At 37.2% G+C, this 25024-nt stretch overlaps 2 protein-coding genes across 2 annotated transcripts in view; one reads left to right on the top strand and one right to left on the bottom strand.

The window, feature by feature from the left end:
- LOC140232033 (growth factor receptor-bound protein 2-B-like) overlaps positions 1 to 3793 on the bottom strand; it is a 38876-nt gene extending 35083 nt beyond the window's left edge. Inside the window, exon 1 of the mRNA XM_072312184.1 lies at positions 3255 to 3793. Coding sequence (XP_072168285.1) covers positions 3255 to 3341 — 87 coding nt within the window. The 5' untranslated portion in view covers positions 3342 to 3793. The remainder of the gene's footprint in view (positions 1 to 3254) is intronic.
- A 7660-nt stretch (positions 3794 to 11453) lies between these two features.
- The window catches only part of LOC140231998 (protein kinase C-like), a 239156-nt gene continuing 225585 nt past the window's right edge, over positions 11454 to 25024 (top strand). The window contains 1 exon segment of the mRNA XM_072312149.1: positions 11454 to 11750. Coding sequence (XP_072168250.1) covers positions 11605 to 11750 — 146 coding nt within the window. The 5' untranslated portion in view covers positions 11454 to 11604.

Raw genomic sequence — 25024 nt, 5'->3', positions numbered from 1 at the left:
TTCATCACGTATCTTAACTTACTTTTTTCACAATCATTTCTTATCTATAGTCAACATCATTTTAATTTTCATTACTAGAATCTTTGATACATTAAAACACATCCACAGAAGAAATCTTAAAGAGAATAATTGTGAGAAAGAAACAATGTTGCAAAATGGGGAGAGCTTACTTTAAAGGGACTGTACAGTACTGGCTGAGGTGGGGATTCATGTTTTGAATATTCCTAAGTGAGATAATGAGAAACCTCTTATGAAATATGAAAGAGCATGTAATTTTAAGAAGGATTCAATGTTTATTTGATGAAAATTGGCTTTCAAATGGCTGAGATATAAAAAACAGTAATAATTAAAAAGGCGACAGGCCACGCCATTTATTAGGATCTCTTTGTTTCACCTTTAATTGTTTTTGGATATCTCAGCCATTTCAAAACCGATTTTCATCATATAAACTTTTGATACCCCTTAGAATTGCATGCTCTTTGACATCTCATAGTGGTTTCTGAATATCTCACAAAATGTTAAGCTAAATCCTCACCTCGACCAGAACTGTACACACCCCTTAAACTGGCAGAGTGTATACTGATCTGCCAATAATGGGTGATATTTTGATTGATATTTTCATCAAAGAAGTTTGATTGTAATGGATGATGAAGTACAAATGTATACTATGGAGAGTTTCGGTAAAAGGCAGTGAAGCCTATCCAGTGAAAATGTAGAAAATATTATATTGTCAACACACATAAAGATGTGATGTATATTTTACCGAAGCCACTCTGATAACATGTATGATTGTGAGGGTTAACAATGGTACCTTTACACATGACATACACAACCATACACAAATACACACATGCACACAAACACAATACACACACACACACACACACACACACACACACACAGAGTTTAGGAACATTTCTTGTAGCGTTGACAGGCAGGAAGCAGGCTAGGCTTACATCAACTGTGTCATGAAGTCTTACTACGAGCTTGGGTCATGTTCAGTCATGAATGATCTGTATATATATGTCCTCCTGAACATTTTTTGAATGAATGAATGAATGAATGAATGAATGAATGAATGAATGAATGAATGAATGAATGAATGAATGAATGAATGAATGAATGAATGAATGAATGAATAAATGAACATTTTTTGATAAGAATAAGACATTTTGGTTCTGTAGCACCAACAGAGTCTCTTTGCCCACTTGTGATGTACACCATGAGTGCTTTCAACACATAGGATGTGTACAAGTGTACCTTTACAGGTGTTTAAAGATTGGCAATATCTCCTATTTGTATTCATAGTCATAGCAAGACACTTTACAACAGGAAGTGCACATTGACCATGATATATAATGTACAGCTTGGTTGTATCGTAGGCTTGAGGACAGCCACAACAACAATGAAAAGAAAAATAGCGATGATGCTACACATCATTGGCACTTTTCCAAGATAATTCAATCATCCAGGTTATCAGATCTGTAGGCTTGCTCAACGACTCTTTTTTTTTTAAAGCACAAGTGGTGCTTGCTAGCTTACACAAGGTTGGGTTCATTTTAAGGCACACTTAGGCAATAGGCCCATTCACAAACAACGAAAATCGAAATTTCAATCGCGATCCAAATTTCGATTTTTTTTTTTGACCGTTCATACACAGGGAAAAATCGCACTTCACAGCAAGGAAAGAACAATCAGTGGCCAAACTGCGCATGCGCGAATCTTGCATGACCGAAGACTGACCCCTCAGTCCCAATAGAGTTTCGCACGCGCTACGAACGATGGGATTAAAAATACCGATTTCCGAATCTCAATCGCGCTCACACACACGACGCTTGGCAAAATAATCGCGATTATTCTGAAAAATCGCACTAATAGTGCGAGTTGGATCGCGATAAGGATCGCGGTAATTAGTGAGATTTTTCTGTCCACACTGGAAAAAATTTCGAAATTTTGATCGCGATAAGAAAATCGATTTTTAAATCGCACTTTTTCCCTTGTGTGTGAACGGGCCTAATATTTCAAGTTTGAAACTGCAGGTTTGATCTGCATGATCCTGCCATGCTGCCATGGTTGCTTATGTTGCATAAATATTAAACTTTGGAAAAACATTTTCATTTTTGGAAGAAAAGTTGTAAATATATGCTGCATGCAAAAAAAAAAAAAGTATACATTTGTTAATTACTGAGTTTATCAGAGACAAAAGCATAAATAAGAATAAAATATCCAATTTCAGGGATGGATCAAGGAATTCCATAAAGGGGGGGTGGCAACCTTACAGAATTAAAGGGGGTGCATGCCCCCCTCCATTTTCTCTTTTTATTTCTTTTGTTTTAACAAAAAAAAAAAAAGAGGGGAGTGCATACCTGGTGCACCCCTCCTGGATCTGTAACTGAATTACAGTTTACTAGCATGGTAAACTTGGTTATGAATATCTTGATATTTCCTTATCCATTTACAAATAACCTATGGCTATCAATTAATAGCTCTGTCTGCAATAACTGAACATTTTTTGAGCCACTACAATGTCAAAGCATGAAGAGACTCCATCTCCCCTTGAGGGTTGAACAGCATCTTTGAGTTGGATTTCTACGAAAACTCATGATCATGTACATTCATGGGGAAAATCCCTTCATCATGAAGATACCACAAGATCTTTGACAAACAAAGATTTTTATAGGCCTACAGAGACCAACAGCACATCAGTGAAACTCAAATCACAACCAAGGAAGTAGCATTTCCTGGTTTTGACCTTTGGAACGGCTATATGCACTGATCTAAGCCACTAACAAAAAAAAAACAAAAAAAAAACAGAATTCAGACATTCTTGATCAAGTTGATTATCAATGAGAGAAATAATTTCCCTTTTTTCACTGCATAGACAAATTAGTTTTGTTACCTTTTCAACAAAACTTTTTTCTATATTTTCCTTTCTCACATATCTTTAAAAAAAAATTCTTTACTGTACCCTTATTTCATTGATACTGTTCTGTCATTCAAAACATAATAACACATACAAAAATCCTGCTGCTGCTGCTATAAGAAACAATAAAGGAAACATTTGTGACTGGAAATAGATAATTGGAGATGACAGTCTACATATTTTAATGTTAAAGACAAGTTCATATTTGCAGATATGAAAGCACTTTACACTATGATTAATCTTTCATTTCAACCATCAAACAGGCATAAATCAATCCCCCCACCCCCCCCCCACCCCCCAAAAAAAGATAAGTGGATGGAATATTTCTTACTTTGACAAAGAGTACATCGCCCTGGTTAAATTCCAGTTCATCTGGTTCCTTGGGTTTGAAAGAGTACACGGCCCTGCATTCGACCATTGTTTTTTATTGTCAATCTCTGCTCCGTGCGCTAGGCTGCACTACGCTGGGCTGAAAACGCGGGAAGGTGGTGTTGGTAGTGGGGAGATAATCTACCAAGAGACTCTTTTCTCTCAATGCTTTTAACAACCACCACCCTCCTCCGCTATCACGCAAATCAATGAACGAGCAAGTGTGTGAGTCGACGAGTTCCGAAACGACGCCCCTGGCTATGCCGACTGCTGCCGCATCTGCTTCGAGTGGCGGTCCGCAGGCAAAATCAGCGTCGCTCAATCTCAAAAATAATGACACCAAGCACCAAAGAAATTGGAGCTATACGAACACACCAGTAACGAGAAAATATTATTCCAAAAATACGCTTTAGCAGCGCTCGATTCGCGAAAGTCGGAGAAATATATCCAGGATTATATCCGAAATGGGATTCCTACTTCAGTCTCCTGGTTACCCTAAGGCGTGATGGATCGTTGTTACATCTAAACTGTGTGATAGTGGAGTTGCGTTCGGTCGATCGATGACTGAATATTTACGATGTGATTTCTCTTTTCTCCGTGTATCCCAAACATCCTCCACTCAACGCTAAACGCGCTCTCGCTCGCGGCGCAAGCGGTTATTAGTCTTGTATCCTAAACCTTTCAATAATTAAACAGCTAGGGTTTGTGTGTTTTGTCTCTCATTCCGGAACGCCTGTCATGATGTACCCCCTAGCATTCTAAACTTTAAAATCATCAGATCTTGTCTGCTAAATCACATTACACCGTTTTGGTATCTCACGGAGCTTTTCTAAGTACTGAATTACTGCTGTTGGGTCTCATGCACAACCATTTTGTTAGTTTTTGGTTCTTCATCGAAGTCTCTTTGACTGTAGTTGTAACCATTTTGATTAGGTGCTATTTATTTTTCTTGTTTTTTTTTTCTCTTTTCTTCCATCAGTCCTGTCTTTTAATTTTTCTGATACTTTCTCTTGGCATATTCAATTCAAATTACATGTAATTCAAAATCTGTTTCATTTTTCAAAAGAACACGAATCAACAAGGTATGCAAATGAGATGACAATACAGTGACGTCAGTTTGCAAAATATCATTTCTGTTGAAATGAATGTGCTTGTCATTGCAATAAAAGGTTGAGATTAAAACACGTTCTGCAAAAAAATGACTGGAGCCACTAAAAACAGTGCTCGCAACGTAGTTGTCCTTTAAAGGGATAGTTTTGGTTGAAACCTAACTTTATGTCTCTAAAGTTTTTGGAGAGATAATGAGAAACCTGTCATGGAATGTGAAAGAGCATGCAATTCCAAGATTAATTCAACGTTTATTTGTTGAAAATTGGTTTTGAAATGGCTGAGATATCCAAAACAAAGCAATCCTAATAAGTGCATAGGACCCACCTTTTATCATATTTGCTTTGTTTTAATTTGTTTTGGGATGTCTCAGCCATTCCAGAACAGGTTTTCATCAAATAAACTTATCTTAGAATGGTACGATCTATTTTATAAGTGGTTTCTTGGTATCTCACGAAAATTTAAAAGCCAAATCCTCGTCTCCACCACCAGTACTATACCATCCCTTGAAAGATTCTCTCTCTCCTATAGCGAATCTAACGTTTACGACGGGCCTCAATTTGCTTTGGCAAGAATCTATTACAAAACCATGTATAAATCGCCTAATTCACTGAACAAATATTGATTCGACACTTAGTCGCATTATCATTATCTGTCCATCATTGGGATATCCTGCCTATTATGATTACTTCATTCTTAAGCGGTTGTGACCATTACAGGTATCAAAACTGACTTTCACGGTGTTGTTTTTGTTTTTGTTCTTCTGCAATTAAGTTATCCAAGACAATAATGTTGTTTCTCCACCGACAGCACTATTTCAATTGATATATATATATATATATATATATATATATATATACACGTGTATACACGTACAGTATATATATATATATATATATACACGTGTCAAGTCACATTGTATACGACAAAAGTTTCTTTGAAATACACATACAAAGCAACAATCATATGGTTACAAAGAAATTCAAAAAGATTCATTCATTCATTCATTCATTCATTCAGTTGTATTGCTCATTCTTTGCGGCATTTTCTTGTTCGCTGTTTGTTTGTTTGTTTGTTTTTTATGCCAGTCGTTCATCTTGTTTCCCGGGACTTGATTTCACTGTTCTCCTTCAGTAATAAATTTAAAGTTGCGGGCAGTAAAACAGCGTTTAGAAGCGCATTTCACCCCTGAGAATTACGGGTAACCAGTCGAAAGTCTCTCATCAATCAGCTTCTTCTGCAAGCGAACATATACACGGAACATAGAATTACACAAAACAACCAACGCGAAAAGAACGTAGATGGCGCTCGTTCCAAAGGATGTTAGGTGCGTATCGTAATTTTTCTCCTGAGGTTAGAGAGTCCGCATCTGGATGCAAAATGTCACCAGCTAGCACACATCCAAGTCTTCTTGATGTGAGAAACGAGCTGCGTGTGGAATAACTTTTCGACGATACTTACAACGTTGCACCTACGAGGAAAAAAAAATTCATTACAACATATTACTACGGATGTCTAGTAAAACAACAGCAAAGCAAATCAGGAGTCTCAAGTAGGCCTAACCAAAATGACGATAATTATGCTTTCTTGTAAAGTCTTTATAAATGTCTACTAATTCATTATCTTCTGGCAACGGTAAATGTCTCTGAACCAAAATCTTTATTCAGTATATAAAGTCCATTATTGTGTCGTGGTATTATGGACGTTTGTGGGATAATTATATTGTCCTTCTCGTGCTCCCTCTACGAGAATCCAATCAATTTACGTTAGTGATTATCTTGGTGTCTAAATGTTACTGTGTGATGTACTCCTGTGTACATCCTTTGAACGAATAAACGCTCATTGCTCATTTCATTGTTTTTTTATCATATTTTTCTGCTCTCTCTCTCTCTCTCTCTCTCCTCTTCTAATTATGATGTCATTATCATTCATCCATAATGCGCATCTCTCTTCTGCATGCTACTTTGTCCAATTTCCCCCAAAAGCAGAATCATAAAATGTGGACATTCAACGATATAGTTTAAGTAAGCGTTCTTCGAAATCATAACCTTACCCTTCAAAAGAAAATATATATACAAAATTATAGCTTAGATTATTATTTTGACGTTACCAAAAAAAAAAAAATCACATATTTTATCAGCTTTAGATGTGTAGTTTTGGCCAACAATCATTATAAGACAATATAATTGTTGACAAAACCCATTTCGCTTTTTTTTTAAATTCATCTCGATGTGCGTCACACACGAACCATCAGCAATATGCAGGATAGTATTATGTTGGTGGACAACTCCTTCTTCTTCTTCTTCTTCTTCTTCTTCTTCTTCTTCTTCTTCTTCTTCTTCGTCTTCTTCTTCTTCTTCGTATGGCACAATGTGCCTGGTTGATACTGTTTGCTGACTATTGCTAGTCGCGTGATGGGCGAACCACGAGTCTATATAAGTCCGGAATCGTTCGCTCGTTTTTCTATTGCGACTAACCATATTGGAGCATTCTCCGATTGACAGTTCACCTGTACACATTGATTACATGATGTCTCCTCGGCATTTTTCCAGTTTCTTCTGCAGAGAGATTCAACAATTGCCGATCATCTCGTCTTGTGGTTAAGATTGGATATCCATGAGATTTCCGTGACCGCACCTTCCATGCCTCCCGTTGACGTTTCTTTTTGACGAAACTTTTAAGAGGACCTGAATTTTCATCTTATTTCGATTTGCTCATTATGAAGAGAGGGAGAAAAAAAAACCCAACAACCACGTCTACAACTTTCTTGTCGAAACTGTTAGAAAAGATTCTCGCATATCATTCATAATTTTCCGTTGAATTACAGCTTGTAATTCAACAAAACGTGAAATGTTTTCTTCTCCATATTTCGTCTTGGCGCTATACAGTGCCTAGCACGACTTCAAAGCTTATAGGAATGTTACACATCACATTATGATGCTTTAGAACCAAACATTGTTTTGCATGAGTAACAAGGAGTTGCCACACATTGGCCCGAATTCAGGAAGATGGTATACGATCTTGTCCATGGCTTAAACCATGGAGATTTCGTCTACGAAATGACTGATTTCGTAACGAAATAGTCCATGCTATACTTGGCGCCCCGTACAAAATACGGTCTTTGTCCATGGTTTAAAACATGAACAAGATTGTACCATCTTCGTGAATTCGGGCCCATCTGTATTCCTGACACCTCCCTGACTGGACCAGGCATAGCCCAGGGGAACCCGATTTTGATGTGGTTCAAAAAGCCCGGAAAAAAAAAGATCAGTCTTGTAAAACACAGCATTTTTTAAAACATGCAATGGCTTTTATACACTCAGTCTAGAACAACAGAAATTATTACGTAATACACAATTTTCAATGCTATGATAACGGGGAAACGTTGTGTAATCCCTCAACTACAAATTCGTTTATACGTATAGTCTGTAAAATAAAAATTAAAAAAACCAACAACAGCTGTGGATTCAAATATTATTTCATTTCATGTTATAATGACCAACAGTGTAACACTAAACACAAATCCATTGTTTGTTGGTTCGTCAAGTAACACCAGCCTAGATATTTTTCAGAGTCATGCTGTTACATGTTGCTGTTTTTGCTGTAAACTTTGCTACATATCATAGGATTTTTTTTTTAAATGTAAAAAGCTGATGACTTCATTCAAGCCCACACGCCTCTAAGAATACGTAGCCAACAATGAACTATAGATGGCGCTGTGTCACCTGTCATATCGGGATGACCTGGCAGACGTACAACCAAACAGCCGAACAACTTTAGATTCGTAGCAACTGAAATTAAAATGTGACGCATTTCACGAAGAGAACGTAGCGTCCTAATATTAAGTTATGATTAATTAAAATGCCAAGGCAACGACTCAATTTTGACAGTTGCCTTTAAGATTATAAGCTGGTCAAATGGCTATGATACCTGCTCATTTTACTAGCGGCAATTACCATAGCCATTGGTGCTTGCCTTCATTTCTGACCTTGCTATGTCTGTTGTCCCCCGTCTGATTGTGGTCAAGGACCACATCCACATAGCAGTAAGATATCGTCATTTGTGCTTGATGCTAACATAGTACTTGTTCCTTAAAGTCATCTGTACTTCATGAGTGACCTCGCGTCTGACTGCAGCTCCCGTCATTAACTGCATGGGCTATAAAGCGTCTGCTTCAGCACACGAAGGACGTTGCCATTACATTACTAGAATGAATCCAGCCGAGCACTTATTTTAGTATATCATAGTCCAGAAGAAAGCTTGAATACAAACCATGGTCTTAATGATTTAAGCACTGTTGTCTTGAACAGATTTTATTATTATTATTATTGTTATTATTATTATTATTATTATTATTATTATCATTATTATTATTATTATTATTATTATTTAATTATTATTATTATTATTATTATTATCATTATTATTATTATTATTATTATTATTATTATTATTTAATTATTATTATTATTATTATTATTATTATTATTATTATCATTATTATTATTATTATTATTATTATTATTATTATTATTATTATTATTATTATTATTATTATTATTATTTAATTATTAGCTGCTGCGGCAAAATCGTGTATGTGGTAACTGTCTAGTATATTCTAAATAACTATTCAACGAAAAATCCAGGGTAGAAGAAAAAAACAAACACGTGATTTGATCGGGCAAAACAACAATATCATGTAGACCGTGAGGTAGACCGACCAGATTAAAACTAAACTTAAAACAAATCAACAAAACAACAGATAAACCATAACTTGATATGAAAAGTATATACCCAGCACCTGTTGGCGTGTTGAAGGGTTGGTAGAATTGTAATAATCCGTATTATATTTACAAACATAAGATATTGGGACTGAAACAATTTCCTTCATGAATGGACATATTTTGAAACATTATTTGAATAACTTCATTTGTCATAGCAGCACCAAAACTGAATATTGTTTGATGTTAAGATTGAAATATTAATATTGACATGAAGAACTGTACGACGACAATAACAAGTAACAACAACATCATCATCATCAACAACAACAACAACAACAACAACAACAACAACAACAACTACTACTACTACTACTACTACTACTACTACTACTACTACTACTACCACTACTACTACTACTACTACTACTACTACTACTACTACTACTACTACCACTGCTACTACTACTACTACAACTACAACAACGACAACAACAGCACAAAAAGAGTATCCGAATGACGTATGATAAATCGTCTTTTAGGGATCATTGCTGCAATAATAACTAATGATATCTCGTGTAATTCATGGCTGCTGTCAGTGGCAGAGGCCTCAATATGTCTTGCTGCTCAGTCCAACAGGGAGGTGGTCCTGTATGGGGCCCGCCGGCTTTACTGCTCCTGGTGAGGTCCAGGGACAATGTCTGATTTTGACGGCCTTACGAAAAACTTAAAGCAATCAAGCGCCATGTACAAAAATGATAATTATCTGTTGCATAATACAGGCTCATATTCAACTAATTGCTTGACGATATGATTATCAGCTTCCTGGTGTGATCTTAAGATGAAGTTGCCTATGTATAATATAAGCGTTTGTGAATTTATAATTTGCTCTTTCTGCTGATAGAGAAGACGTTTAGTATAATAATGCTTGTTCAAATTCTGAGCCTAAATATACGGGAATCTATCACTGTATGAATAGCGGATTCATACCAAAACGACTTCTCGTTTATTTTGTGGAATAATCTCGTGTTCTTGTGTTTTCTCCATGTAGATTCACAGCATCTTCCTTTAAGAGCAGTTGAAATACTTTCATCTACTTTATACAGTCTGAAGTTCTGAACAGATTTTGATTCTAAATGTCTGATTTGTTTGGATGGTCATTTTCACCACCGTAGTAGGCCTATACCCTCTCTCTACAGCGACCACGATACTGAAGTCAGTATGAACAAAGATATCAAAGCTATCAACAAATTTATTACATGTGCATAATCTACTGTTCAGCTCATTGCGCCGTCCGTTGGCAAAATTACCAATACAGCCAAAACGCTTCCGATTTCCATGGGGATTTTCCCTCGGAATTACTCCCTCAACGGCTTGACGCGTCTAACTTTCAGGACATGAAATAAAATATGCCCACATTTCTTTCTTTCTTTTTTGATCGGTTGTAATGATAATGCATGTGAACATGAAATAAAAAAGAACATGTAAAAGTGAGAAAAACGGACGATCGTGGCCAGAACTGGTATCCAAAGGTTGCTGCTTTTGTCGCTTATTTTGTTTGTTGCAGGAGATCCTATAAAACTCTTGAGAAGAATATAGTAACTGAATCTCTCCTGTTTTAATAGCTCTTAAGTTTGTTCATAATCTCAGTTCTAGCAGTCTCTCCTACCTCCTTCCCTTTCCCCCTTCCTTGGAAAATATCTTTGTTACCGATCTTTATTGATCGTTAGCTCTTACAGCTTGAAGTATGTCTGGCACTCAGAGACACTTGAAGTGTGGTGAGAAGGGTAGTTTGGTTGCACCTCACACCATCGCGGCACCTCGCGTGTTGCTGTTACAACAATATAGGGGATTTCCCTGGTAAACCCATTTCTTTGTTTGGGGGATGCCACGCCCCTCTTCGCCCCTATACGCCCGTGGTTAGCCACACCGCGACACCGATGCTCATAGGTGGTGGCGCCTCTGTTCAGGCTTTGGAGACTGCATGCTTTAGCATCAAGCATTGCTCTTATTACACACTCTGTACGGGTCGCGTCCGTGCCTACGGAAAAACAAAAACAAAAACAAAAACCGCTCGTAATATCACTGTACGCACACACACAGAACTAGAAACACCCATACACAATACCGCCACCAATACATTATACGTGCAAGTGCAGCCCTCGTGTACACGTATTTCCTGTACGCGAGCTCAGCGCCAGGCCAGGGAAATACAAACTGCATTTCACTGTGCTACTTGCTGTGCATCGAGGTAGCTTCCCTTTGCATTGGTGTGAATGCATGTCTTGTATCGCCATAACCACGGGAGTAGTGTACTGTAGCTGCATATCGGATAACACAATTCTCTACGGGAGCTAGCTCGCTGTACATTAGCCAAGCGTAGTGTTGGATGCATCCGCCTCATTGCTGTAAACTGCTTCGCGGGTTGACATTCATAGTGGGAATTTTTCCAGCCTCAAGTCGCGGCCTGACCGAGGAATAACCATGTCGGGTTCGGAGCCGGAGATGAAAGGATTCGCCAGGAGGGGTGCGTTACGTCAGAAGAACGTGCACGAGATAAAGAATCACAAATTTATCCCGAGATTTTTCAAGCAGCCGACGTTCTGTAGCCACTGCAAGGATTTCATATGGTAAGCTCGCTCAATGAATGCACACTACTATAGCGGTACTTGGCTCGTGTACTCGTTCTGTACGGTGCTAGCGTAGTAAACGTGTTGTGTCAATGAAGGGCTTGTATTGACAGTAAATGCCTGATGTTTTTTTCGAAGTTACTGGTGCCTACACCCCACACCAACCATGTTTACTGCTGCATACGAAGCATAAACAAGTAACATATACATAGACTCTATACACGTACGATACAGGCTCCCTTAGTAAACACAACCACCAGCATATTTTGCTATTAAAAGGGAGATAGTTGACTGCCTTAATTGCCTGACTGAATTTACAGTGCAATGTTGAAAGTGGCAAGGTAACAGGTTAGGCATTTTGTCATGTAGCAAAATGAGAAAGTATATCTCAATAGAACTTTTACTCTAATTTTGATAGATATGGATTTGGAAAACTGCATGATGACAGTAACTCAGTGAGGAAATTATAGACTGAATTAACATTGAAATGTTAGAATGTACATTTGTACGCATGTGTCATAGTGAAATGAGAGAGTGAGCGTTCAGAGACTGACTTCACCAGGTTAGTAAGTGCCGACATGTAGTAGATTATATTTCGTGTATACATATGCCAGGGATTAATGGTGTTATGATCTAGGATGATTATAAACTCCAAGTAAATTTACCTGGGTAATCTTGAATTATATTTTATTGAAAATGTTTTTGTGAGGGTGGAGATAAAGCAAATGCATTTTTAGTTTACGTTAGGAATAGAATCTCCCAGAAGGTTTGTTGTTGTTATTTGAATTCATTTGGCGTTTATTTACCTGTATGTAGTTGTCTTTCAAGGTTTACAGTGAAAGTTTATTATCTTTGATACTGCTTGTATGGATACTATTAGTCTTTTGCCATGGTAATATTGCATTAATTTCTGCTATATCATACCAGGTTTATTACTTTCATACTTATTAGAGGTATATATCATGGTATGCAATTATTTGGTGTGTATAGCAACAAAATGTTTATATGGTGAACCATAAATCCACTGCACTCATGTGTACTTTGTGATGGGGTTGCAATCTTTGCATTGATTTAGAATACAAAATCTGTAGAAACTGAATATGTTTCTTATTGCCATGCTATCCACAAATTGAGCATAACTTCCTCGCCATTAAAAAGTCAAAAGACTTGACAACTGAACTGAACATTATCATTTCGAGCCAATTGTGGATGCCCTTGGTTAGTGCACAGACACAATTATTGAACCCTTACTTTGTGGACATAGGGGTTGCTTGATTGGTAGGGTGAAGGCATACAAGTAAAGCTGTAGGCCTACTATGTCATTGAGGATGACTCGAGAGCTTTCTGTATGAGCTTTTCTGTATGTTTGCATCTAGGGCCTGCTGTTTACATAAATCACTTTGTATTCAAACACTAATTGTAATTACTGGTCAATGTTTAATCACATCATTAATCATAATCTTGGATTGATCAATTTGATGTTGACACTTAGGTATTATGTCCAGGTCAAAGGTCAAGAGCCAGAGCTAATATTATGGTCATTATCAACACTCAACAGGGTGCTACAAGGTGTGTTTCAGCCAGTTCATGACAAAGTGCAGACTACCACTGAAGGATCATTGTACAAGATTTTTGCATTGTTTTCAACTGTAAAAGGGAATGACAATAAAAATATCCCAGTCATTTACTGTCTTCTCTATAACGATCAGCAACAGCCACAGGAAAGAAATAAAAATACACTGCATGATGCAGTAAATGTTTCTAAAAAACCCTTATTGTTAATCATAAAAAGAAAGTATAGAGGTGCTGTATTAACCAAGACTACACAACCAAAAGTCAGTCAAAGAACATCATAAGTGTTGATGATCAATGATTAGCATAAAACCTTTTCAGGCTTGGACATCTTTGCTAATATACATTGTGCTTTTCTGAAAATTATCAGCTTACATTGATTTAAGAATTAAATTCACTTTTCATGCTTATACACTGCAGATCACTTGTGGACTTGATATCATTTTCAAGGCCAGCATTATTTTGAATACCATGGGACTACACAGCCTAAGGAGGTGACGGGACTGTGTTATGGTTTAAGTTTTCATCGTAAAGATCATTAATTTTGACAGTTCAAAGTGATACCCTGAGAGTGCTTGGCACATTAGCAGCACAGATTTGTGAGAGAAGAGGACAGGCGAAGGCCGTACTCAACCTTCGTACTTCTGATTATTTTTGTGTCGATGTATTAATGTAAGTCCATCGCACTTGTACTGTGGACAAGCAGCTGGCAATAAAATACAGAGAGAAAGAAACAAAGAAAGTAAGAAAGGAGAGAGAGAGGGAGAGGGAGACAGTCTGTGAAAAATTGAAATAGGTAGAAGTGGAGCTTTTTATTCTCAAGAGGACAGTTGAAAAGATAGTTCACTCGAGTGTAGCTGATTATTTTCCAATAGGTGGACAATGAATGTGCATTTAATAGAGGATTAAACAGAGCTCTAATAATCATTTTTTCTCTTAAAAAGATATTTCATTTAAAATCTCACAGTGCAGGTCGTGAATGGGTATATTTTCTTGTCCAGAATTGTCCCTTTCCTGGAATGGTATACAGTACCTACAATATGTTTTTAGTGATCTAGGAATTGATATGAAATTACCAGAAAGTGCTGACATTGACTTTTTTTTTTCTTATTTGCCACTTGGTCTGCTAAGTATGCCATACCCTGCATAAAGTTTTATACATGTTCTAATCACATTGCCTTGTAATCCATGTATTCTGCAAGAATGAATTATCTTTGTTTCAGTGCTATGTGTGTGGAACATGCAGTATATTGTAGTTTTAAAACAGGAAGAGTGTATCCATAGTATAAAAACGAGGGGGGAGGGGAGGGGAGGGGAGGGGAGATAAAAAATAGAGATAATGTGTGTGTTTTAACCTAGAGTGTTTGTACATGAAAAATGAAAACAATTATGTTCTTCTCTCTAGAACAGTACTTCATTTGAAAAACAAACAAACAAACAAACATATATTGTTGTACTATTAAATGTTACTGTCATAATCTGTTACACTTTTTATGTTAAAACTAGTAATGTGATTTGCCTATTTTTCACCAAATTACACACCATTCTGTACATGTATGTACATAATGGGCAAAGACATTCTTTTTCACATCGAGGTAGCTAGAGTACTGTACAGTACATATATAGTATTATATTGATTTAACATTCGTGCACCTAATACTTGACTAAAGTTCTACAGAGTTGTAATCTCATATTGTTTGGAGGATATCCTGAAAAGAGGTTATGATGTGCTCTTGCATTTGGGCCCTAACACAGTCTACATGTTTCAGGCTAGCCATCATTTCATGCATGCTTACGCAGTGGGTACAACCACAGTGTACACTCTAGTCCAATTTCTATAGCTCTCTACATTACATTGATTGCATTGAGTGATCAACTTTATTATTATTATTATTATTTTTAAATACAGAGCATCAACCCAGCAAAAGATTACACAAACATTGTCCTTTTATGTAGTCAGTTGGAATTTTTGAGATTAAAATAGTTATGCTGTGTATACATGCAGGCGCGGTGGAGCACCCCAATTATCTCGCAGAAATCCATCGGCAGCCGAGCCTCATTTGCATAAAGTAAACAACATGTACTCGCGTAGTTGAGAAAAAGTAAACAACTTCTCAAGCTAATAACAATTTAAGGAAACCTATTTTCGGATTAAAATTGAGTTAGTTTGAATTTGAAAACATGTCCGAATATGCCCATATAACATATTAAAGGATTTGACAATGATAAAATGTGAAATTTTAGCGAAAACCTGGCGAGCAAAATTACCAAAAATATGCCTCGAAAATCATCCTAAAATTCACGAAGTGTGATTGCGGAACCAAAGCGCCATTCGAACAAAGTACCTCAAAATCTATTTATCTGCTTGCGTTTTAAATGTCATACCGTAATATTCCCGGCCATGGTTGTGTCGGAAAAAAACAGAAGGTGATATCAAAAATGACACGAACGCAAAGCGTACAGGTCGGTCCCATGTATGTATAATCGCGTGACTGTAGCGTTGCATGTCACAGCACACACAACGCTTTGCTGTATGCAACGTGCGCGGCAGCAGCTCAGCAGTCACAGCTAGCGGGTTAACCCGCTCTGAGCAGTCACCGCCGTGTGACACTCAGCAAAATTGACTGCGTCACATGCAAACCAACAATGAGCACGAAATCCTGAATCTCACGTACTGTACCACCACTGATCTCCCCCCTAGAGGGGAGATCAGTGTGTACCACGCATGACCAATATTACGGGAAAAGAAATGACGTCATTTTCAATTGTTTCGCTGACTACAATTTTCTATTCCAAACCCTGTAGAAACAAGTTGATTTCTCAAAAAGTACAGGTGGAACCAAGCGTAAACTGTCACCATAAATGGATTGAGGCCTGATAAACTTATGTTGCCAATTTCGGACACATTGGAGCCCGGCCATAGTCCAGTCGGAAAAGAGGTGATTTTCAAAACGCTTTAATATCTCAAGTTCTAGTGCAGCAAATTTCATAATTTTTTCATCCAAAGGAAGGTTTTTAAAAACTTAGATAGTGTGGGAAGTTTGAGTTTACTAGCGGCACGCATAGCGGCACAAGGAGAAGGTAAAGATTTGACTTTTTCATGCACACAGTTTCGGGCAGCCGTGGATGCCCGTTGGAAATTCAAATAGAACGGGGCGATAATGAGATGCAAATTGGAGTGCTCCACCGCGCCTGCATGTGTCTACAGCAAAAAACAAAGTCTGTAACCTTCAATGGGTAATAGTGGTACTCAAACATTTGTTTGCTTACCAGTGTATTGTGTAATAAGTGAGTGGGGGTGTTTAGCGTACTGTGTAGAAAATATGCTGGAGTGTCCTGCAAATACTGTCCACGGGGTTGAAGTAACATGTAAGAACCAAAAATAAATCCCATGCAATGTTGAATGCAGGAATTTTTGCAAAGATTGTTTGGGCAGTCGTTCATAACATAGCCTGCAGTTTGTGTGCCATCTGTTACCGTCACATGGTCATATTAGCTTTCATTTGCATAGCACCAAGGTTTAAAAGACATACCGGTATAATACACACACACACACACGTGCAGACAACAAAAGTGAATTCTGACTTGGAAGGATCTGTGTGTCAACATCACCATAGCTTGTGGTTGCATAAGGCTGCGTTCACATAGAAGTATTCGGTATTCGGGCACCGAATACACCATCACCCGCACCGTCAGCTCACCATCCCATGCAGTGAGGATTTCTTCCTCCTACATCCCAGCAAATCTTATTAACAATTTCTAAACTGCATCAGAATGTCAGTCTACATGCTTATTTTTGCTAAAGGGCAAATCCAGACCAAAAGTGTCATTATTTCATAAACGAGAGACGGTATACACTGCAAGAAAATTGAACAAGCTCGATTCCCACTTTGCTATACTTTTCGCAGCTATTCGTACTTTCGAATAGTGCCCTCTTATGTGAACCGGTATGAGGAAATCCTACTTTTCGATTCAAGCTATTCGTGCGCCCTCGAAAAACGAGCCCGAATACCCGAATAGTGTACTTCTGTGTGAACGCAGCCTTATAGTCAACCAAAAAAGTGCAGCCCATAGAAAGAGTTTTTATGACATCACTCAAATATGTGAATGTGCGTAATTTATACTTTTATTAACTACATGTACAGCTGTATACCCTTCCCTTCATTAAGAGTGATGCAGTCACCTGCAGGTTTCCATATGATTTTGATACCTTGGATCGGTTTTTACATTTCGCACTTGACATAGCATTTTTTTTTTTTACTGTTTTTAATTGGTACTATGTGTGTATGTCTGCCCAACACCATTTCTGTACGTCATGACACTCTTTCCGGCGTCTCACCACAACTATCATCCCAGTATAGCTTCTATTGTGTGAGCTGCCAATGGAATTACTTCAAGTATAAGTCAGTTTGCCTCAGGACATGAGAAGTCTTGGTTTTCAATTCATACAAGTTTAGAAACTTTCCCTGGCAGTGTGTATTTACGTATCCATAGAAAGTGGCTGTAAGCCTTGTCACAATGAGACACTTAATTCCATCCGGATTTTATTTTGGTAAGAACTTGAAAGAGTCTATTTTTTTCCCCTACAGTGTATAGATACCACTTTGCAAACATACAAATGAATGCATTGTGCCCACCACCAATACTAAGAAAAAGATGTGCACAGACACACACAGGCATTATATACACAGACACACACCAATGTTTATCCATAGAGACGCACAGACAAGTGGGACGATACTCATTGTTTCAGTTCCAATAAAATCAAGGTACAGCCAACAGTGGAGTTCTTTTTAGATGTCCTTTATGGGGAGGGTTGAGCCAATTCTTATGTGCTGACCAAACTAGTTACACGTAGTTTGGTAGTCCAGGTGAAGAGATATTGGTGCCATGATCTTCTCTTAAATCACTTTATTCGTCATGCCGCGAGTCTTGATTTTTTTTTTTTTTTTTTTAATTGGGGCTAGCCAACAAATCTCAAATGGTTAGATTTGCAATCATAGAGTACATTAATTAATGTATTCATGTTAACATCACATTCATGTCAAGATCAGAGTTAAACATTTTGTGTGTTGTTAAATTTGCAAATTAATACCACTCAACTCACAAAATTCTCGAAAATAGAATTCTTGCAGAATATATGGCTTATACAGTGCTGTGTGAGAAGATGAACAACATGGGAAAAATATCATTGTGTATGATTTGCTCTTTATTTTTCTGATTAAATGCTGAGTTTCCTTATCAGTTTCGTATTCTGTGAATGACAAGACTTCTCTCTGATAATCAATGTATATTGTGTAACAAAGGACAAGTGATTCTGAATGAAACTCATCATGTGTTACTGAAATATTGTTTCAATGCTATTCTGGGAAAGTAACAATTTATGATTTTACACAATGACAATTGGAACTCTGAAAAGACTGAAATATTTGGACTTTGTCTGCATTGTTTGTGCCTACTGAGAGCAAGAACAATGTTATGAAGTATGCTAAAAGTGATTACTCTTTATGATAAAAAAAAAAAGTTCAGTTCTGTGGATTTCTATGCAGGTCTCATAAACCTCTTCTTACTAGAATTCAGTCTTTGTGTGCAAAAAAAAAAAAAAAAAGAAAAGGTATCTGATGTGGACTCTATTAAACAAATACTATCTAAAGATAGATTACAGTAGACCTCGCCTAAGTCGACTTCGCATAAGTCGACAACTCGCTTAAGTCGACACAATAAAAAAGTCCCGATTTTTGCCTTTGTTATTCCTTGAAAATTTCCTCGTCTTAGTCGACATTTATAAGTCGACAACTCGCGTAAGTCGACCTGATTTTTCAGTGCCAACTGAGCTGAAATACGTGTTAATTCCCTCGTCTAAGTCGACATAATTTTTCGCTCAAAATCTTATCGCCATTCTCTGAAAAAGAATTGTTTTCCCGCTCCGATTCGCTGCGTTTCTACTCAGTAATTCGCTAGTGTACGGCGCGGTAGCGTTCGCGCCATGCGTCCATTGTCTTGTATGCCAGAATATAGAAAGGACATACACTCATTTACACTGGAGCATTACATGTAGTACCCAAGACAGTTCACTTTACCCCTTTTCTCCCTCTCATCTTTCTCAAAACGCACAAATTTTGCACACTTATATGTCCCAGTAGGTACATGTATTCATTATCTGAACATGAAATAGGTGTTTTTGTAAATCCGAATATTCTAACATTGATTATTCCAAAGCGGTATTAAAACCAGGGCCCTTTCTAAAAAGATTTATTACAATGCAACTAATGATGCAACTCAAAAAATCAAATGCAGGTGATTTCAAATCACACGCAACTTTTGCATTTAAACGCAATTGCGTTGCTGAAAAGACTTGCGTTTGATAATCATATGAAACTAGAAAATGATTGTTATGAACCTGAAACTCAATTGCGTTTACACGCAACTCTAAAAATCAAATGCAAGTCCATCAAATCACACGCAACGATGTATTTAAACGCAAGAGTGTTGCAGAGAAGACTTGCGTTTTTTGTACGAAACTGGAAACTGCGTTTAAATAAATCTCTATACATCTACGGAAATGACGGAAGTGCGTTATTGTTGAAAAGACTTGCATTACTTTTTTTTTTCATTTCGTAAGCAAAATTAAAAATTAAACGCAACTCTGAAAATCAAATGCAAGTCCATCAAAACACATGGCACGCTGAAAAGACTTGCGTTTGGTAATCACACGAAACTAGAAAATTGTAGGAAACTTAAACTCAATTGCGTTTAAACGCAACACTAAAAATCAAATGCAAGTCCATCAAATCGCACGGAACGCTGAAAGACTTGCGTTTGATAATCATACGAAACTAGAAAATTGTAGGGAACTTTTTTTTAACTCAATTGCATTTAAACGCAACTCTAAAAATCAAATGCAAGTCCATCAAATCACGTAACGCTGTATTCAAACGTAAAAGCGTTGCAGAGAAGACTTGCGGACTGCTTGCGGTTTTTGTATGAACTATAAGAAATTGCGTTTAAACGCATCTCTAAACATCTACGGAAGTGTGTTATTGTTTAAAAGACTTATCATAAGCAAAATCAAAAATTAAACGCAATTCTGAAAATCAAATACAAGTCCATCAAATCACACGGAACGCTGAAAAGACTTGCGTTTGATAATAACACAAAACTAGAAAATTGTATGAAATTTACACTCAATTGCGTTTAAACGCAACTCTAAAAATCAAATGCAAATCTGTTTTTAAAACGCAAGAGCGTTGCAGAAAAGACTTGCGGTTCTTGTCCGAAACTGGAAACTGCGTTTAAACGCATAAAAATGTACGGAAGTGCGTTATTGTTGAAAAGGCTCGCATTATTTTTTATTTCGTAACGGAACTTTTGCCGTGACCGAACTTAGTCTGCACTTGCAGGGGAAAGACATCGCAACATTTACACGTTTCAAACTACCGAAACGCATGCTGCTTCACAAAATGTCAATGAAAAAAATGATAACGAATTATTGTTGAAGTTCGCTATGCCGAAGTTTTAAATCTCAGTCCAAAGTTAAATTAGTCCGACAATGGTAAGAGGTTTGTTTTTACGAAGGTTATAGTAGTCCGAAAGATGTCATTTTCGGATGAACAAACTTTTCTTCTTCTTTTTATTTCAGACAGGCCCGCGCCGTACAGAGCGGTAGTTATAATGTTGCGAATCGGAGCGCGAGAACAATTCATTTTTAGAGTATGGCAATACAAATTTAAGCAGAACAAATATGGCGACTTAGGGAAGGAAAATCACACATATTTCAACTTAGTCGGCACTGAAAAATAATCTCGACAGAATCATGCGAAATCACACGCATGTCTTCCCAGCAACGCACTTGAATTTAAATCGCAAAGTTTAATTCAATTTTGGGGAATTTGCCTTTGATATTAACTTTCAAATCAAGTTTAAAACGTTAAGTGTCTAGAAACGGGCCTAGGTTTCCGATCCCGCTCTCTCAAAATCTCTCTAGAGATTTGGGAATTGTGCGTTGTTGTTACTAACTCGCGCAAGATTTATGCATGAACTAAAACATTATTGTTGCTCATGTCAGTAGGCATGTTTTGGCGGCAAAAGGAGTAAGATATATGGGTAGCGATCCGCATCGTGATCCAAATCTTACTCTGTACAGGGGAAATTAATTTTCATTTATAAGTCGACAAAATGTCGACTTACGCATAAGTCGACATTCGCGTAAGTCGACGTGTTTTGCTCAGTCCCGATTATGTCAACTTACGCGAGGTTGACTGTAGTTACATTTTGCAAAACTGTGTAGAACATATGTGTGTTTTCTGCAAATTGTGTAATGTTAAATATTATGACTATTCCATACATAACATCGAACAATTTTGCAGGAATTTTGCGATCACTGTATGGAATAAGGATTGATCCATCAGAAAAATAGTATGAACCTGAACAGTTTAACAAACTAATTGATTTACAATTCAAATAGTCACTAAACTTTTTTTTAAAAAGTATTTGGTAATTAGAATCAGTTTCATTTATTTGAGCTTACACACAAAAATTATTTTAATGTATGATAAAAGATACTTGTGGTGTAAGATTCTTGATGATAACAAAATCATTTGTACAATTAATCTGTACAATTTTGAGGCAAATGCTGTTTGTGAAACATTTTTGATGAAAATCAAATTAAATCTGCTTATTGGCTAGACAATGATGAGCATTGCAATAATTACCCCCATGTTCCAGCAAATATGGAAAGCATTAATTTTCTTTCTATCCTAATGAATTTAATTTGATGTCATTATGCATGATGGTTTGATTTTGTTGATGATGAGATAAGTGAATAAGTGAATGATAGAGAGCTGAATGAGGCACAGGCACACACAAAACTTACAGTACAGACCCAGGCAGGGATGCAGACACATACTCTACCTGCAGTGCTGGAAATGCACCGACTGAACTGGAAATTGAGTATGATAGTGAAAAATGTCATCATTCCGCAGGACTGTTCACTATGCTTGCTTTAGCCAGTTATCATCATCGAAATTATGATGTAAACACACACAAGAATCCACGCTGCACAGTAGCTTAAAATCATGAGGCAATTTGCCAGTGTAAAACTGTTTTTGGGGGCACGCCAAATTCGTGGATTCACATGGCTGTAGCTGGCTGTAAAGGGTAGATTGTCTTCCCCATGTGGGGGAGGCAGTTGTGCCAAATGATTCTGTTGGTTAAAGGCATAATTCACCATTTGCAGATAAAACATAAGCCCAGCATTAGTGATTTGAAGTTATTTTAAAATGTGAGTTTGGGATAGAAACAACCACTGTAAAATTTGAATCTGTATAATCGATGTTAAGTATTGTTAAATACACAAATTGTGAACAATAGTTATAATAAAAATGTTTCCAGACTAAACTGTCTACAGTTATGGTTAATTGAGAAAAATACTGATATCTCCTTATGTTTTAGGCTTTATTGCAAAAATAGTATATGATAGGATGTTTTGTGATACAACAGACCTACAAGTATGGATCAAATGTGATGCCTTGAACATTTTTAAACCACTGCACTCAAAGGTAAACAGGACCTTTAAGGCCTGTGAGATGGCTACTGTAACTCTGAAAATGAATTATCATTGATTATACTCAAATATTATCACTGTGCACTTTTCAAGTAATTTCTGTTAGAGCATAATGTGGGCTGTTTTAATGTGAACAGGAAACAGTTTGAGAGTTTCTGTATCGTTTTAACCATTTTTATTTTTTATTTTTTTGGTGCGTAATTGGGATATTAGTGATAGCCATTGAAGATTATTTTATTGCGCAGTGATCTTGACTGTAGTCCCATCTACTGATGCGTAATATCAGTGACTGCCACATACATGTAGTCTCACAGTACGCTCAGGTTCTTTCTGTTAATCCTCCTTATGAAAAAATGTTTGAAACAAGCAACAATAACAACATCATTCATTACAAATCTACAAAGACACATATAAAAACAAGAGTAAGTGCCCCTAAGGTTGGTCCTACAACCAGGTATGTTCCTGTATTATGGATTGTGTCAGCTTGCACTTTATATTATGATAGCCTGCTAACTAGGGCAGACATCATAATTTGCTTGAAGTCAAACATCAATTTGCTAAGTTTTAATGTGAAAGTGACCTGACTGAGAGTTGATAGTGTGTCAGTGTTACTATCAATGGATGATCCTATCGTGCACCCAGCTTACTTGTGCCTTAGCTTCCCTGTAGTCAGGTCCTATTCAGAGAGTAAATATTATAAGTGATTGTTGGTTTACTGGCATTTACATTCCTTTCCAGTATCAATCTACCAGAATAAGAGGAAGAAAAAGAGAGACAGAGAAAAAAAAAATAAGAGAGGGACAGGGAGAGAGAGAGAGAGAGAGAGAGAGAGGGGGGGGGGGGAGGGGGTAGAGACAAGAGGAAAGAGGAAAAGAGTGAAGAGTTATATGCCATGAACAATGTGTGCACTCATGTGTACATACAATACAACCATAGGCACTAGAGATTTTTATACTAGCCCCAACCAAATTTCATAAGTCAACACAATCTCCTATTTGATGTTCTTCAGGACCAAACATAGACTACAAAGGTGTCACTAATATAAGAAAAGGACAAAAAAACAACAAAGTAAATGACTTTGAGAATGCATCACTGTGTTGTAGGGAAATAAATTTAGATGAAAGAAGAAAGAATGACGCAAGTGTTGTAGTGAGTTTGTGAAGTTAGCAACTGTAATCCTGACTTTTTTTCTTTTACTTTAGCATGGTTACTTTCATGGATGAAAACAAGTTTATACTGCTTTTTCTTACATGGTTGAACTGGCACCGATACCCACTGGAAATTAACCATTTTTTGGATTTATCAATATTTATTTATTTTTTTTTTCTGAAGTAAGGATTTCATTTTCATATTAGCTCATTCGTTGCTGGTTTAGGCAAACATCTGACAAACCGTGGGCAAACCTCTGAGCAGACACAGATAACATCTGAGTTGGCAAATACTGTATGCGCTGTTATTTTTGCGTACAGATATTTTTGCAAATAACAAGGTCAAAGACATTTTCGCGCGATGTTGTTTTCGCGAATCGACACCGACGCTTACATTAATGCTCTATTAACACAGTGCATGGAGACATTTTTGCGTGTTGTTAAATTCGTGATCCCACTGTGATTCATGAGATTCGCGAAAATTAAACCCTCACGAAAATAACAGCTTATACAGTATACATGTAGATTAAAGGGATGGTATAGTACATTGGTTGAGATAAGGATTCAGCTTTTATTTTTTTTCTTTGGCAAGATACTTAGATTTAGAAACCACTTTATGAAATGTCAAAGAGCATACACTTCTATTAAGACTTCCCATCTTATTTGATAAAAATTGGTTTTGAAATGACTGAGATAACCAAAACCAAAGTAAAACCGTACCATCCCTTTAAACGGGTCTAGGGCAATTACCCCCTGGGCAATTACCCCGGACCCTTCCCCTGTCCCTAATCCTAATCCTAATCCTGAAACTAATCCTAACCATAACCCAAACTCCTAACACTAAACCCAACCCTAACCCTAATCTTAACTCTAACCTTACCACTACTAACCAGTATTTAGCCGGGGGGGGGGGGGGGGGGGGGGGGGGTAATTGCCCTCTGGGGTTAATTGCCCGGATACGCTTTAAACACATTGATACAGTCCTCTATTGT

This window comes from Diadema setosum, chromosome 8 (genome assembly GCF_964275005.1).
Source record: "Diadema setosum chromosome 8, eeDiaSeto1, whole genome shotgun sequence".
NCBI lineage: Eukaryota > Metazoa > Echinodermata > Echinoidea > Diadematoida > Diadematidae > Diadema > Diadema setosum.
The sequence above is the reverse complement of the archived record's forward strand: the minus strand, read 5'-3'. Positions and strand labels throughout refer to the sequence as shown.